At 42.9% G+C, this 17975-nt stretch overlaps 1 protein-coding gene across 1 annotated transcript in view; it reads right to left on the bottom strand.

Annotated features, from left to right (window-relative positions):
- The window catches only part of RHCG (Rh family C glycoprotein), a 45688-nt gene that overhangs the window by 24727 nt on the left and 2986 nt on the right, over positions 1-17975 (bottom strand). The window contains exon 2 of the mRNA XM_075273286.1: positions 7833-8019. Coding sequence (XP_075129387.1) covers positions 7833-8019 — 187 coding nt within the window. The remainder of the gene's footprint in view (positions 1-7832; positions 8020-17975) is intronic.

Here is a 17975-nt window from a genome sequence, read left to right as displayed (position 1 = left end):
AGTATGGCATGGCGTATGCCTCATGAAGCCATGGATCCTGCATGCCAACAGGGAAGTGTCCAGGCGGAATGTGGCTCTGTCATGGTCTAGACTGTGTTCACATGGTCGCAATTGGGCCCCATTGTCCGGGTGCAGGGATCAATGACCAGTGCTCGATACGCGCAACTTATGGCAAACCATCTGCACAACTTTCTGATGTTGGAGTTTCCTGATGGGGATGCTGTGTACCAACAGGATGATGCAACATGTCATCGCTCGTTGGTGGCACAGGACTGGCTTAATGAACACACCAGTGACCTCACAACCCTCGATTGGCCTGCCAGGTCGCCGACTTCAACCCCATAGAAAATTTATGGGATGCTGTGGATACAAGTGTCTGCTCCATGGACCCAGTGCCAACAACACAGGACCAATTATGGGCTGCAGTGCAGACTGCGTGGATCAATATCCTTCCAGAACTCTTCCAACACCTTGTGCAGTCCATGCCTCGTCTTGGTGCAGTTATCAGGGCTCATGGAGGGGCGACCCGCTATTAACGGCGCATCCGGTACCTTCCCATGACTTTTGGCCACTCAGTGTACATGGATAACTATTGTGTGGTATTATGTACTGTATATAGTTAAATATTTTACATGATTTTAAGGGGTTTTCCTATCTCCTGTTTCAGCAACTTTGCCTGCTGTCTCCTCTTCTCACTTCCTGTATCATACCTCTCCCCCAACTTGCTGAACAGGACACTATGAAGTATCACAATACTTATTATGATTACCAGAAATCTAATCTAAATGCGAATGAAATAATATGCACATTTCCTATGGAATACTGCTTATAGAATAAAGAGAGGTTTCTATCAACCAATTCCAAAAGCTAAGGTTACTCAATGAGAATGAAGAAACTGTGGCATTGCAAAACAAGCAATGATCTAAAATATAGTTCAAATCATCCTTGTACTACTTCAAAATTAAAAATTGGTACACATGTATAGACACATCCAAACCCTGGAGGTCAGAAATATTGTAACTAGCGCCTGGCAGGTGGGTTCCACAGATATTGCATTAGGGGCCAGAAAATGTAACTGGAAATGTTCTGCAGGGAGGAATGAGAAAAAAAAAAATAAAAAAAAAATAAAAAAAAAAAAAAAATATATATATATATATATATATATATATATATATATATATATATATATATATATATATATTGGAAGTCAGAAGAATGTTTGAGGGTATGTATCAGTGGAAAGGTTGGCATTAACCAACATGTTCCTTTTTCATAATACAAATGTGATATGATAATGTAGATAAGTTTGAAAGAAGGTTGAAAGAGTTCAAAAATGACTTGTGGACGTGAGGGCATGGCAATGATCATAACTTAGATTTTACTGTCCTAACATGGGGACAAAGATGGGGACTTAATCAGATTGTTCTAATACACGTAGTCCTTATATTTATATATAGATATGAAACAAACTGAAAACACGACTATGTGCCCTAGGGAAAATGACTACGTGTTACACTACGCCTTCAGCCGCAGATAGAAATCAATATCATTAGCAGATAAGAGTTTAATATGAATGGAACTGACTTTTTGCTTCTGCTGTGGGTGAAGAGTTTACATGACCTCAGAATAAGATATAACCTGTAAATTCTGGGTTGCTATAAGCCTGAATATATTCATCTGTTATGCCATTATGAATGTCCAAGTAAAATCACATTCATACTTTGCATATGTGCTTCACAAGCTATGCATGGAAAATCAGATGAAAAATTTATTGTACTAAGGCCAGCTGGAGTGGAGGGATAATCGGTGTCAAAACTAATGGCACTGATATCTCTGGAACCCGGGGGCATAAAAGCAAAGCTGGCAGTAGCGCTTCATACGTTGCAAGTAGTTTGGGCAAGATGTTCCAGCATGCACAGAGCTGCTTCCATAACCCCTACCCTGGTGACTTGTCATTAGAACCATGACCTCTTGTGGCTTTGGCTAAAATAGTGTTGTCTAGAGCATTATATAATTTACCATTATGTACATGTAGGAGTAGGAGTCAGGTCTGAACTTCTGGGCAATGGTATCCTAGTATGGACATGGGTTATGAGGACTGGACATTAGGGAACACCTACAAGCCATTCTGCTCTGGCCAAGGTAGTTAAGTGTAGGGCTAGAACAGCCATGTATCTCTATAATTCAATGGGTACCTTCACTTATTATTATAGTCCGTTCCTCTCATCTGCCATAGGGTGAGAGAAACAGACAACGTTCATTCACGTTTCCAATGGAAAAGAAAGTGGTACATGCAGGACTTATCTTTCTATTAGAAAAGTACACAAACATGATGGCAGTAAGCTTCATCCATCTTTACATTAGAGTGAATGGGTAAGGATTAGAGATGAGCGAACAGTGTTCTATCGAACACATGTTCGATCGGATATCAGGGTGTTCGCCATGTTCGAATCGAATCGAACACCACGTGGTAAAGTGCGCCAAAATTCGATTCCCCTCCCACCTTCCCTGGCGCCTTTTTTGCACCAATAACAGCGCAGGGGAGGTGGGACAGGAACTACGACACCGGGGGCATTGAAAAAAATTGGAAAAAGTCATTGGCTGCCGAAATCAGGTGACCTCCATTTTAGACGAATAGTGGATTTCAAATCCGGGTCATATGAGAATGTGAACTTTGTGACTATGAGACAGGGATAGCTGTACAGGCAGGGATAGCTAGGGATAACCTTTATTTAGGGGGGAATGTTATTAAAAATAACTTTTTGGGGCTCTATCGGGTGTGTAATTGTGATTTTTGTGAGATAAACTTTTTCCCATAGGGATGCATTGGCCAGCGCTGATTGGCCGAATTCCGTACTCTGGCCAATCAGTGCTGGCCAATGCATTCTATTAGCTTGATGAAGCAGAGTGTGCACAAGGGTTCAAGCGCACCCTCGGCTCTGATGTAGCAGAGCCGAGGCTGCACAAGGGTTCAAGCGCACCCTCGGCTCTGATGTAGGAGAGCCGAGGGTGCACTTGAACCCTTGTGCACCCTCAGCTCTGCTACATCAGAGCCGAGGGTGCGCTTGAACCCTTGTGCACACTCTGCTTCATCAAGCTAATAGAATGCATTGGCCAGCGCTGATTGGCCAATGTATTCTATTAGCCTGATGAAGTAGAGCTGAATGTGTGTGCTAAGCACACACATTCAGCTCTACTTCATCGGGCTAATAGAATGCATTGGCCAGCGCTGATTGGCCAGAGTACGGAACTCGACCAATCAGCGCTGGCTCTGCTGGAGGAGGCGGAGTCTAAGATAGCTCCACACCAGTCTCCATTCAGGTCCGACCTTAGACTCCGCCTCCTCCGGCAGAGCCAGCGCTGATTGGCCGAAGGCTGGCCAATGCATTCCTATGCGAATGCAGACTTAGCAGTGCTGAGTCAGTTTTGCTCAACTACACATCTGATGCACACTCGGCACTGCTACATCAGATGTAGCAATCTGATGTAGCAGAGCCGAGGGTGCACTAGAACCCCTGTGCAAACTCAGTTCACGCTAATAGAATGCATTGGCCAGCGCTGATTGGCCAATGCATTCTATTAGCCCGATGAAGTAGAGCTGAATGTGTGTGCTAAGCACACACATTCAGCACTGCTTCATCACGCCAATACAATGCATTAGCCAGTGCTGATTGGCCAGAGTACGGAATTCGGCCAATCAGCGCTGGCTCTGCTGGAGGAGGCGGAGTCTAAGGTCGGACCTGAATGGAGACTGGTGTGGAGCGATCTTAGACTCCGCCTCCTCCAGCAGAGCCAGCGCTGATTGGTCGAGTTCCGTACTCTGGCCAATCAGCGCTGGCCAATGCATTCTATTAGCCCGATGAAGTAGAGCTGAATGTGTGTGCTTAGCACACACATTCAGCTCTACTTCATCAGGCTAATAGAATACATTGGCCAATCAGCGCTGGCCAATGCATTCTATTAGCTTGATGAAGCAGAGTGTGCACAAGGGTTCAAGCGCACCCTCGGCTCTGATGTAGCAGAGCTGAGGGTGCACAAGGGTTCAAGTGCACCCTCGGCTCTCCTACATCAGAGCCGAGGGTGCGCTTGAACCCTTGTGCAGCCTCAGCTCTGCTACATCAGAGCCGAGGGTGCGCTTGAACCCTTGTGCACACTCTGCTTCATCAAGCTAATAGAATGCATTGGCCAGCGCTGATTGGCCAGAGTACGGAATTCGGCCAATCAGCGCTGGCTCTGCTGGAGGAGGCGGAGTCTAAGATCGCTCCACACCAGTCTCCATTCAGGTCCGACCTTAGACTCCGCCTCCTCCAGCAGAGCCAGCGCTGATTGGCCGAATTCCGTACTCTGGCCAATCAGCACTGGCTAATGCATTGTATTGGCGTGATGAAGCAGTGCTGAATGTGTGTGCTTAGCACACACATTCAGCTCTACTTCATCGGGCTAATAGAATGCATTGGCCAATCAGCGCTGGCCAATGCATTCTATTAGCGTGAACTGAGTTTGCACAGGGGTTCTAGTGCACCCTCGGCTCTGCTACATCAGATTGCTACATCTGATGTAGCAGTGCCGAGTGTGCATCAGATGTGTAGTTGAGCAAAACTGACTCAGCACTGCTAAGTCTGCATTCGCATAGGAATGCATTGGCCAGCCTTCGGCCAATCAGCGCTGGCTCTGCCGGAGGAGGCGGAGTCTAAGGTCGGACCTGAATGGAGACTGGTGTGGAGCGATCTTAGACTCCGCCTCCTCCAGCAGAGCCAGCGCTGATTGGCCGAATTCCGTACTCTGGCCAATCAGCACTGGCTAATGCATTGTATTGGCGTGATGAAGCAGTGCTGAATGAGTGTGCTTAGCACACACATTCAGCTCTACTTCATCGGGCTAATAGAATGCATTGGCCAATCAGCGCTGGCCAATGCATTCTATTAGCGTGAACTGAGTTTGCACAGGGGTTCTAGTGCACCCTCGGCTCTGCTACATCAGATTGCTACATCTGATGTAGCAGTGCCGAGTGTGCATCAGATGTGTAGTTGAGCAAAACTGACTCAGCACTGCTAAGTCTGCATTCGCATAGGAATGCATTGGCCAGCCTTCGGCCAATCAGCGCTGGCTCTGCCGGAGGAGGCGGAGTCTAAGGTCGGACCTGAATGGAGACTGGTGTGGAGCTATCTTAGACTCCGCCTCCTCCAGCAGAGCCAGCGCTGATTGGTCGAGTTCCGTACTCTGGCCAATCAGCACTGGCCAATGCATTTCTATGGGGAAAAGTTAGCTTGCGAAAATCGCAAACTGACAGGGATTTCCATGAAATAAAGTGACTTTTATGCCCCCAGACATGCTTCCCCTGCTGTCCCAGTGTCATTCCAGGGTGTTGGTATCATTTCCTGGGGTGTCATAGTGGACTTGGTGACCCTCCAGACACGAATTTGGGTTTCCCCCTTAACGAGTTTATGTTCCCCATAGACTATAATGGGGTTCGAAACCCATTCGAACACTCGAACAGTGAGCGGCTGTTCGAATCGAATTTCGAACCTCGAACATTTTAGTGTTCGCTCATCTCTAGTAAGGATGTAGACAGAGGGGTCTCCATCTACATCATTTACTTTATTGACGTTTAAGTCTGTTGCTCTCATTCTGTGATGGATGTTGCTAATGGTAGTGTGAATGTAGTGCAAGATATACACATATAGTGTCCAATGACCTTATGATGCAACCTTCACACTAGCATTCAGGGACTCCAACTTTTCTCTGCACCGATTTCAGTATAAAATTAACTGGAACCGGGACTGAAACCCCTCAGAAAAACAGAAACCCAAACGCTAGTGCGAAGCTTGCATTAGATATAGTGCTATACTAAGTATACAAAAAAAAATAAAAAATCACATTGTATATACAATAAAACCAACACTCAAAATAAAACCTTGCACATACAGATTGTTTTTCTACAAAACATATCATATACTCCGTTGTTTATTCAGTCTGGTATAAATAAAGTAAATAAGCCTCCCCCCCCATTCTTGTACATTAGACATCGATGCCAATGTCACGTATTATAGTGTAAAATGTTTATATTTCTGTAAAACAAGCAAGGTTACACTAGGAATTCTTGTTAAAGTTATCGATTAATCCAGACAACCCCAGCAAACAGATCTTAATGTTTTTGTATCACACACTAGACAATTACTGCATAGTTAAGCTTTATGGCTGTTTACAGTATTTAGGAAGTAAAATGTGTAGTTAAAACAATGAAAGGAATGGGTTTAGCTTAGTGTAGACAAAAGCACAACGTATCCAGAAATTCCTCCGCTCTAAGTCAGCTTTCTAATAGAAAATATATATGAAGGGTGAATTCTATAACCACAGAAGACCTTTGGCTTTTAAAGAGATCCTTTCAGCTGACTTTGCTGCCCTGAAAACAGGATATTTTAGAGGAAGAGAAGCAGAGCTGGGGGATCCATAGATTTATATGATTTGGAGCTTTCCTTGTATGAGTGTGTACACAGTAAGCTGTCAATCACTATGTGTGGGCGGGGTTATCAGGACTCTCAATGTCTCTCCTAGGAGTCCTGTCAGGATTTACTCAGACTTTTACTTGGAAGTCATCCTTTATATCATAGAAACCTAGCAGGATTTTTCGCTCCATATTTTGCAAGCGGAATGGGGAACGGAAAACCTGAATCGGACGCAGATGTGAACCTGGACTTTCATGTAAATGAGTTTTATTCACATGTGAAAGAGGGAAAAGTGCTTTGGGACATGGCTTAACCGGTTTGGGCTCTAGATTCCCAGACAAAGGGTTTTCTACTCCATTTGTACATGAAAATATATTTAATGGGGCTCTATCAGCAAAATTATGCTGTATGAGCCCCACATATTCCTGAATAGCGTTTTTAAAGGCTATTCAGGCACCGCTCATCTTATTTTAACCCCTCCCCCATTTTAGAATAATACCCTAAAAACAAATATGCAAATGATACTTACCATGCATGATGGGCGGTCGTGCACTGTCCGACGTCATCTTGTTGTCACGCCTTCCTCTTCTTTCTTTGACGTGCTCCTGTCCTGGCTTTTCCCCACCTTGATCTTCTGTTCTTCTGGCGGGTTGTTTTCAAATCCCTCCAGAGCGCTACTGCACACGCGATGGCGCCATTTTTGTTGTAGTTATAAGTATCCCTTAGAACTACGCAAGCATACTGCGCATTCCGAAGAGGAAGTCGTGCCAGAAGATGACGTTGGACCGTGCATCACCGCCCATCGTGCACGATAAGTATAATTTACATATATGTTTTTAGGGTATTATTTTAAAATGGGAGGGAGGTTTAAAATAAGATTACCGATGCCTGAATAGCCTTTTTAAAGGCTATTCATGCATATGTGGGGCTCATACAGCATGATTTTGCTGATAGAGCCCCTTTAAAAATTTTAGAATCACCTCTACAAAGTACTATACAAAGTTCTACAAAGTTTATAACCAAGATTCTGATAGACTCCCTTTAAATTGGATTTCAATAGATAGTATATACATAGTGCTTCCTTAGTAGCTACTATATTGGAGTTCACATGCACTGCAGTGGGATTATATAGAGACAGAGAGCTAAAGTATAAAATTAAATCATTGAAGATGTGACAAACTAGCCATGAAACTCAGTAGATGTCATTCTATGGATAGATAAATCCCTGAAATGGTTTAATGATACTTGAAATGATCTAAAATTATTACATATGAAATCTGAAGAAGCTATTGTAGGCATCAAGAGTCTAAAAATCATCAAGGCTATTCCAGGAAAAAGAATCCAGCTAATATTGGAGGGAAGGATGAGCTCTTCAGGACTTTTTACCTGGTTACGCTGATAATAATCTTGCCACCTTGAAACTTGTTGAGCCATCCCTGCATAAGAATAGCCCATTGTATTCCAAAAGCTGCCAGCAAGAAGTTGAAGCCAACACTGCCAAAGCCATATAACTTTAAAAAAGTCATAAGGAAACCAAAGCCAACAAAGATCATAACATGGACATCCTGGAAACCTACAAAGAAAACAAAACAGTATTATTTTATGACTTTTCCTCTACGTTGGCAGACCTTATTTAAATATATTTATACTGTATATTAGTTCATAAGAGAAATCCCTTTATTCTAAAATCAGATATTGGATAACTAAGGCCCTATTCTCAAGAAAGGATGAATCTGTGTCATCCTAGAAGCAACTGTAAGTTCACATACTACCATGGGCAATAGTTGTGCCATTTCTGATATCTGGTCCTGAGGATGTGAGACTTCGATTTTAATGTAACAATATCTCATTTTAAATATGAGGTGGGTACGCTGATACTGGATAGATACATGTCCCACTGCCATACAGTTAGTGCATGTAGACTTGCAATTTACTCAAGCTACACATTACCTGCAAGGTTAACTGAAGGTGACAACGAACCCTGATGCTTTCTCACTCTAATTTCTGATAATAATCAGGCATATTTGGGTTAAGCACAACATAAGTAGTTAGATATTAAATCATTAAACCCAATTCAATTACACCTATGACCCCGTATACAGAGTAATCGGTCAGTCACAGTTACAAAGTGGCACAAAAGTCAAATGAAGGCAAAAAGGCATAAAAACAAGGAAACATAAAAATAACTTGATTATATATCATTATAAATTATTGGAATCAATGAAGGTGAAGGTCAAGTGAATGGGACAAAGCTGCAAACTCCAGAACAACCTTTACAAAAAGTATATCAATCTGAGCACTAATAAACCAATACTCAATGCAGTTGTATAACAGCTGATGAGTGGGGGTGCCAAGAAGAGAACCCCAAGAGCATCAATTTTAGAAAAGAGATAATTTATACATTTAAAAGGGGATTTCACACTATTAAAATGCAGAGTTCTGGTTTTCAAAGAGTTAAAATTGTAGTACTGCAGTGTATTGGGGTGTGGCGGTGGGAAGGTACGCTTAAATTTAGTGTTATTGGCTTTAGGAGAGGGAGGATTTTAGTAGTCATTAGGCAAGATTTATGAAAACGGTCTCAAGAAAAACATGTATCCAATGTATCCGAGTAGTGAAATACATCCACCCTCAAACCTGCTTTACAGGTTTAATCTTTTGTTTTCTATGATTTGAAGGATTTGATTGTATTTGTAGTATATCTATTTGCACGCAATGGAAAAAGGTGTCAGAACATAGTGCTGTGACAGCTTGCTGGGTATGGGGCTGCATAGCCATAATGTAGACCTGCCAGAGTGCCTTTATTGCCCCCTGTTCATTGCCTAGAATGGACACTTGGGCATCAGAACTACACCATAAAGCAATGGAAGAAGGTGGCTTGTCTACTGGACTCTCTAGATGCAGCAGCCAATGCTGATTATCCCATCACACAATAATGGGGTGCTGATAGATTGCCATTGGTGGTTATGCGGTCAGGTTTTATAGCTAGGCTAAAGTAAGTTTTAAAAAGAGTCAATAAAGTATATAGAAATGAAGCACAAGTAAAAAATGTATAATTTTTTCCCTCTTGTCCAAAATGCTTTATTCCAGACATTTGGTATTGCAACATCCAGTGGCATAACTAGAAATGGTGGGGCCCCGTGGTGAACTTTTGACATTGGGCCCCTCCCTGAGGACCACGAACGACCGACTGACCGAACCCCCCCATTCCTGCACACAGCATTATTCCCCATAGTGGCCCCTGCACACAGTTTTATTCCCCATAGTGGCCCCTGCACACAGTACTATGCCCCATAGTCACTATGGGGAATAATACTGTGTGCAGGGGCCACTATGGGGAATAAAACTGTGTGCAGGGGCCACTATAGGTCATAGTACTGTGTGCATGGATCACTATGGGGAATCATACTGTATGCAGGAGCCACTAAGGGGCATAGTACTATGTGCAGGGGCCACTACAGCATAGTGGTCCCTGCACACAGTATTATTCCCTATAGTGGCCCTTGCACAAAGTATTATGCCCCATTGTGGCCCACCCATGAACAATACTGCACACAGTATTATGCCCATTGTGGCCCACTCATGAACAATTATTATACTCTGCGGTCTTTTCAGACCCCAGAGTATAATAATTGTAGACCCAAGGGAGGATACAAACATAAAAAAAACACTGTTACTTACCTCTCCCTGGCTCCTGTGCACTCCCCAGTAATGTCGGCCATCTTCAATGAGGGACCTGATGTCACGTGAGCCAGGCCTGCGTCGCGACGAATAAGAACGCAGGTCCTGGCCCATGTGAAGTCTCTGACGTCACCAAGTAGGCCTGAAAATCTGCTGGAGCCAGGAGAGCTACGTAACAGTGTTTTTTATGTTCCCTCACCTCTCCTGGGCTTCCCAACATTATACTCGGGGGTCTGAAAAGACCCCCCCTTTTATAATAATAATGTTTGTGGGGTTCGTGGGCCCGCGGCCTTACTTACCGATCCTGTCTCTTCCTCAAAGCCACCTCAGCAGAGGAAGCAGCGCAGGCAGCCGTGACCAAGAGCCAGGATTGGTAATTAAATAGTTACTCCAGTAGGCAACGGACTATTTAAAAAACAATAAAAAATCTACAGCAGCAGCTGCTGTCGCTGGACCCCTTAATGTTCCAGGCCCTGTGGCAGCCACTACTGCTGCTACCTTGTTAGTTACACCCCTGGCCACATCCTCATTAACTCTTTCCTGACAGCCACCACAATTGTATGATGACAGGTATTTAAATATGGCAGCAGCTCGGGACCTGAGCAGCTGCCATAGCCGCTGGATCTCTACTATTTATTAAGAAGCAGGAGTCACTTGATAAGTCAGGCCTTCTTTGCACCTGTCAGGTCCTTTATTAAAGGGGTATTCCCATCTCAAGGATTATATCTATACTGGTAGTTTATGTAAATTGAAGATTTTTCATAAATATATTGCTTTAGAAATGCTGCTTTGTTTTCCTTCTATGTGACCTTATTCCTCCCATTGTTTACACATCGTTTCCATAACGCCAGGCTTGTGTAATAGGACAAATGATATCACTGACTGCTATCAGTGTTATTTACATCTCTTCTGGCAGGACAATCAGTTCAGCTAATTGTACTTTGCTGATAAAGAGTCTGTAATCTCTTTGTGTAAACAGACAGATAACACTCAGCCATGTTCATATTATCTGATCTGCATAAGTATTATGATACTTCATAGTGTCTCATTCAGTTAACTGGGAGGTGGGGGGGAGAAATACAGATAGTGAGAAGAAGAGAGCAGGGAAACTGCTGAAACGCGATGGGAAAACCCCTTAAAGAGGACCTTTCATCACATTGGGCACAGGCAGTTCCATATACTGCTGGAAAACCGACAGTGCGCTGAATTCAGGGCATTTCTGACACTCTGTCAGGAACGTCCTTCTCCACAGCAGCACCTATCATGCTGCACAGTGTGAGCGGGAAGGAACGCCTCCCTCCCCTCCTGATAATACTCGTCTATGGACAAGCTGTGTGAGCAGAGGGAGGGGGAATTCCTCCCCGCTCACACAGCGCGACAGATGCGGCTGTGGAGAAGGACGTGCCTGACTCACTGTCAGGAACACCCTTCTGACTGTAAAGCGCTACGGTACCGGGACCGATAGCGCTTTACCCGGGGCACAGATTGAGAAAGCCGATAGTGTACTGAATTCAGCGCACTGTCAGCTTTCCAGCAGTATATAGAACTGCATGTGCCCGATCTGATGAAAGGTCCTCTTTAACCACTTCCGGACCACGCATAGACTTTATACGTCCAGGAAGTGGTTGCCTTGTTCTGACAGGATGTACCTGTACGTCCAGTCAGAACACAGCAGCTGCACGAAGATCGTGCAGCTGCTTTCAACGGGAGCCAGCTGTAACTTCAGCCGGAGCTCCCAGAGAGAAGAAAGGGAAGATTTATTACCTCCCCCTCAATGAGCACTGTATACACAGCTATGGACGCTGCCATAATTCAGCTGCCCTCTGACCCGGCGGTCACGTGATCCAGGGGGAGCAGAGTCTTGTAAAAGCTGCTGGGTCCTACAGGACCCCAGATCAGCTCAGTAAGCTGTATATACAGCGTGCAGGAGGCTGGATTTCTCCTGCAACTGAGGCTAAATGTACCAGCCCCAGTTATAGGAGAAATCATCCTCAAGTACGAAAAAAAAGTGATCAGATGTCCCCAACGGTCTCTTATCACCTTATGGGGACACAATCTGGGAAAAAAAATTATATATATATATATATATATATATATATATATATATAAATAAAAAAAAGTTTTAAAAAAATGTAAATAAAATAATAATAATAAAAAAAATAATACGCTAATAAAACGCTGTTATTAAAGGTTATAGCTCCACCCTCAACGACACCATACAAAATAAAAATTACCGTAACGGAGAGGAAAAACTATAAAGTTTTTCAGTGACACTGTGTTATTAAATAAAAAAAATAATAATAAATTGAAAACCAGACACAATTTCCCTCCTATTTTGTTTTTATTTTCCTGGATATAAAAAAAATTAAAACACATTTGAAAATTAAAATAACATAAAAATAAAGCCCTATGTGTCCCCGAAAAAAGACGCAAAAATTAGTTGACTGAGACATACGAGAAAAATGTTATAGACCTCAAAACCGCACATACAAAATAAACCTAAAATGTGTCTGGTCCTGGACCACAGATTGGCCCGGTACTGAAGTGGTTAAAGACTGGCATATGACACGCCAGTCTTAATAAAACTGCCCTATTACATGTAACCCATAATGGTACAGTTAACAAATTCCTATCCTACTAAAAATATGCCCTATGGCAAATGGGCATTAGTATAAAAATAAAAGTTATAACTTGTACCTGGCTATGCATATTTAAAGGGTTAATGATATGGATGATCAGTGTATATTAATCTGTGAGGACTGCATTGCATTGACATTTTTCACTTTTCTCACATTGCTCGACTCCTTGTATTGTTTCAGATCATTATTGCTGTCTGGTTCGTTCTTATAAAAGTACTAAGGTTGGGTTCACCTCCTTCCCATGTTTATAGAATACCGGCATGGTGATACATTTGGCATCACTCCAGAGTAATCTGCTTTTCATATGCAAATATAAAGACAGCAGACCCAGCTTGCAACAAGATCTAACGAGACTCTTAAGAATGAATAGAAACTATGATGCTTTCCTTTGATGACTAGACCAATATAGGTTATGTTGGCAGGCATTGTGTATATGACATATATAGGTAATATTAAATCATTCATTCTCCAGGGAACTGGAGATATAACAGCCTGCAGCCTGTATTCTGCTGACTGGTCTGCAATGCAAGGTGTAGGAATCTGGAAGAATACTCTCCTGCATCTAGAAGGGGCATTGACAATATTATTGTATTACATTGTTTGTATGCAGCTCCATAATATTGAAACTGACTAACCAGTTTGCACAAGGAACACATACACCATTACAGTATGACTATAATACATACTGTATGGGAGCCCTATAGTCTAATATTTTTCTGATCTCTTCTCTTATGGTTTCTGTTTTGAAAAGGTAGCATGTCCTCTTTCAACATTGTGCCTTGGGCATCGTGAAGCTTTACCTGGCTCTGACTGTATGTTTTCCACATCTAGACATTACATTACTATGTACTCTTGCTTACGTAACTTAGTACATTAGCCGCTTGCCAGAATTATACAGTACCTGTACATTCAGTACCTATACATTTTAGTATGTAGGTATCTTACAGCTTTGACAAAAATTGTAAAAACCACGTCCAATCAAATGTTTGCTGCTATTAATTTAGTATCACTTCTCTACTGTAATTATAAATTACCCACCTTGCTATTGTTATGGTATTTGCCTGATACCTGTTAACCACATGAGGACCGCCGTACGTAAATTTACGGCCTCATGTGCTGGTACCTAAAGACCGGACTATTGCCGAAATACGTCCGGCCTTTAGGTACCTTTCTGGCAGGGGGAGGGGTGCGGGGGGGACAGGGGTTAGGTGTTACTAACACCTAACCCCTTCCTCCATAACGTCCAGTCGGAACTGAGTCCGACTGGACGTGTTAACCCTTTCGATCGCGCCGTCAAACATCACGGCGCGATCGAAAGGGATCCGCCGATATTTGAAAGTGATCGGCACCCCCCGCGGCGAGATCGGGGGGTGCCGATGTCAGTAGAAGGTAGTCTGGGGTCTGGCCAGTGACCCCAGACTACCGGAGCCCCCACATACCTGGTGATCCTGCCAGGCGGTGGAGGAAGTGAGCGATGTGTCTCACTTCCTCTGCAGCTTACAGGACACAAGCAGGCTCATGTCCTGCTCGTGTCCTGTCTGCTACTGTGCTGAATCAGCTGATGCTTTCATCAAAGCATCAACTGATTCAAGTGTCCTAAAGGGACACATGAAAAAGTAAAAAAAAAAGTTAAAAAAAAAAAAAAAAGTGTATGAAAAAAGTAATAAAGTTCTAAAGTCCAAAAATCCCTTTTTTCTATACAAAATGAATTATATAAAAAAAAGCACTAAAAATTAAAAAAAGCAATGCATATTTGGTATCGCCGCGTCCGTAACAACCTGTACAATAAAACTGAAATAATATTTAATGTACACGGTGAACGTCGGGAAAAAAAAACGGAAAAAACTCGCCGGAAGTAATGATTTTTCGCCATCTCACCATACAAAATATGCTATAAAAAGTGATCAAAAAGTCATATACATCCGACAACAGTACCAATAAAAAGCACAGGTTGTCCCGCAAAAAATAAGTCCTCAACCAACACTGTCAACCGAAAAATAAAAATGTTACGCCTCTTAGAAGATGCGATGCAAAAAACATTGATTTATGTCCCCAAATGTGTTTTTCCTCTGCAGAACTAGTAACACATAAAAAAATAATATAAATGAGGTATCGCCGTAACCGTACCGACCCGCAGAATAAAGGGAACATGTTACTTATACTGTACGCTGCATGGCGCAAAATTAAAAAAGTAAAACTCAATGCCAGGATTGATTTTTTTTTTTTAAATCCAGCAAAAAAGGGTTAATAAAATGTATTCATAAAGATGTAGACACCCAAAAATGGTGTCATTACGAAATGCATCTCATCCCGCAAAGAATAAGCCCTTATATGGCCGTGTCACCAGAAAAATAAAGAAAATATAGCATCTCACAATGTGAAGACAAAAACCCTCAAAAAATCGCCAAATTATTAGAATACAACTGGCGGCGTCAGGAAGGGAATATATAAGCTGTGCAAGCGAATATCAGGGGACACCCCAGATTTACAGCTTATGAGGGAACAGACACCAGAAGTGACCCCCAGAGTGACCCTCCCAATCATAGGAGCTACTGGGACATAGTAGGGAATTTGGTGTTTGCAATGTCCTCCGCAGAGCTTATATATTCCCTCTTCGCCATCCGCTGTGCAGTCACGTCCGGGATACTAATACTCACTACACCCCCTGATAAATTCTTTGAGGGGTGCAGTTTTCAAAATGGGGTCACTCCTGGTACCCCATGGAATCCACTTTTCTGGTACCTTACAGGCTCTACAAACATGACATGGCGTCCAGATACCAAACATCTGAATCTGTACTCCACAAGCCGCATAGCGCTCCTTCCCTTCTGCGCCCTGCTGTACGTCCAAACTGCAGTTTATGACACATGTATGACACATGTATGACACTGGTGTACCCCGGATAATGCACGTAATGTCATATGTGGGTATAAACTGATATTAGGGCACAGCCGGACACAGAAGGGAAGAAGGGTCATTTGGTTTTTGGAGCACAGACGGTTTGGTTTTTGGATGCCATGACACTTTTGTAGAGCTGAAACGCTAGTAAAGTGGAATCCCCTGATATGAGACGTTATTTTGGAAACTACACCCCTGAAGGATTTCTCCAGGGGTACAGAGAGCATTTTTAACCCCCAAGTGTTGCTATAACTTATTATCCATAAATGAATACGAAGCGGATTGTGAGAGGTGAAAATGACCATTTTTCCAGGAATACGTCCTTTCAGTGCGTAATATGTTGTGTCCACCTTGTATCAGAGATGAACGCTCTAAAAGCTGTTGTGCCTGGGATACCCGTTTAACAGTTTTTGGAGTGTCTCTGCTGACATAAGTCGGGCACAACATGTTGCACGCTGAAATGGCAAATCTGTAAAATTTTCATTTTTAACTTCTCTATCAGTTGCGATTTCATTTCTGGAAACTAAATAAATGCAACACTCAAGGGTTAAAAATTCTCGCTACACCACTTGATAAATCCCATCAGTGGGGTAGTGTCCAAAATAGGGTGACATGTCTGCGGATTCCACTTTATTGGCAATTCAGGGGCTTTGCAAAAGTGGCATGACGTCCAAAAACCAAACTGTGCTCCAAAAACCAAAATAGCGCTCCTTCCCTTCTGTCCCCGGCTGTGCCCAAACAGCCGATTCTACCCACATATTGGTATTAAGTCCGTTATCCGGGGTACACCAGTGTCATACATGTGGGCATACACTGCTATTTGGGTACCCAGCAGGGCGCAGATGTGAAGGAGCAATATGTGCTTTTGGAGTGCAGATTTAGATTCTTCGTTTTTGGACACCATGTCACATTTGCAGAGACCCTAAAATTGCCCCTACAAAATGGGGTCACTTCTTGGTGAATTCCAGTTTACTGGCACCTCCAGGGCTCTGCAAAAACAACATGGCACCCAGAAAGTCCCTCTAAATCTGTACCCCAAAAGCTAAAACGCACAGTGGTCCTTATCTTCTGAGCCCTGCTGTGTGCCCAAGCAGCAGTTTACACCCACATATATAATTTGACCCCCGGGATGGCCCCTTAATAGTTTTAGGAGTGCAGGTCTCTGACAACACAAAGTGGGTGCAACGTATTGGGCACCGAAATGGCATATTTTTAAAAATTTCAATTTTCATTTTGTACATTAAATTTTTGGGAAGCATTTTAGGCTCAAAATGATAATACCTCTTGATACATTCCTTGACAGGTGTAGTTTCTAAAATGGGGTCACTTTTGAGGGGTTTCCATTGTATTGATACTTTAGGGGCTCTGCAAATGCGACATGGCCCCTGAAAACTATTCCAGCAACATCTGCCCTCCAAAATCCAAATAGCGCTCTTTCCATTCTGAGCCCCACCATGTACCCATACAGCAGATTATGGCCACATATGGGGTATTGCCGTGTTCAGAAGAAATTGTGTAACAAACTGTGGGGGGCTTTTAATTCTTAAACTATTTGCAAAATTAAAACTATGGCGCTAAATGGACGATTTATTGGGAAAAAAAGTAATTTTTCATTTTCACGTCCCAATGTTAATAAAATCTGTGAAACACCTGTGAGGCCAAAATACTCACTCTACCCCTAGACAAATTCTATGAGGGGTGTAGTTTCCAAAATGGGGTCACTTATAGGGGGTTTCCACTGTATTGGTACTTTAGGGGCTCTGCAAATGCAACATGGGACCTGAAAAATATTCCAGCAAAATCTGCCCTCCAAAAGCCAAATAGCCCTCTTTCCATTCTGAGCCCCGCCATGTTCCCATACAGCAGATTATGACCACATATGGGGCATTTCTGTGTTCAGGAGAATTTGTGTAACGAACTTTAGGGAGCTTTTTCTCCTTTATCCTCTTGTGAAAATTAAAAATTTGGGGCTAAATTGACAGTTTGTTGGAAAAAAAGTAATTTTTCATTTTCATGGCCCAATGTTAATAAAATCTGTGAAACAGCTGTAGGGTCAAAATGCTCACTCTACCCTTTAATATGTTCTGTGGGGGGTGTCGTTTCCCAAATGGGGTCACTTTTAGGGGGTTTCCACTGTATTGGTTCTCTAGGGGCTCTGCTAATGCGACATGGCACCTAAAAATAATTCCAGCAAAATCTGCCATCCAAAAGCAAAATAGCGCTCCTTCCATTCTGAGCCCCGCCATGTTCCCATACAGCAGATTATAGCCACATATGGGGTATTGCCGTGTTCAGGAGAAATTGTTTAACAAAC

The sequence above is a fragment of the Leptodactylus fuscus genome, chromosome 5, assembly GCF_031893055.1.
Source record: "Leptodactylus fuscus isolate aLepFus1 chromosome 5, aLepFus1.hap2, whole genome shotgun sequence".
In the NCBI taxonomy this organism is placed as follows: domain Eukaryota; kingdom Metazoa; phylum Chordata; class Amphibia; order Anura; family Leptodactylidae; genus Leptodactylus; species Leptodactylus fuscus.
The sequence above is the reverse complement of the archived record's forward strand: the minus strand, read 5'-3'. Positions and strand labels throughout refer to the sequence as shown.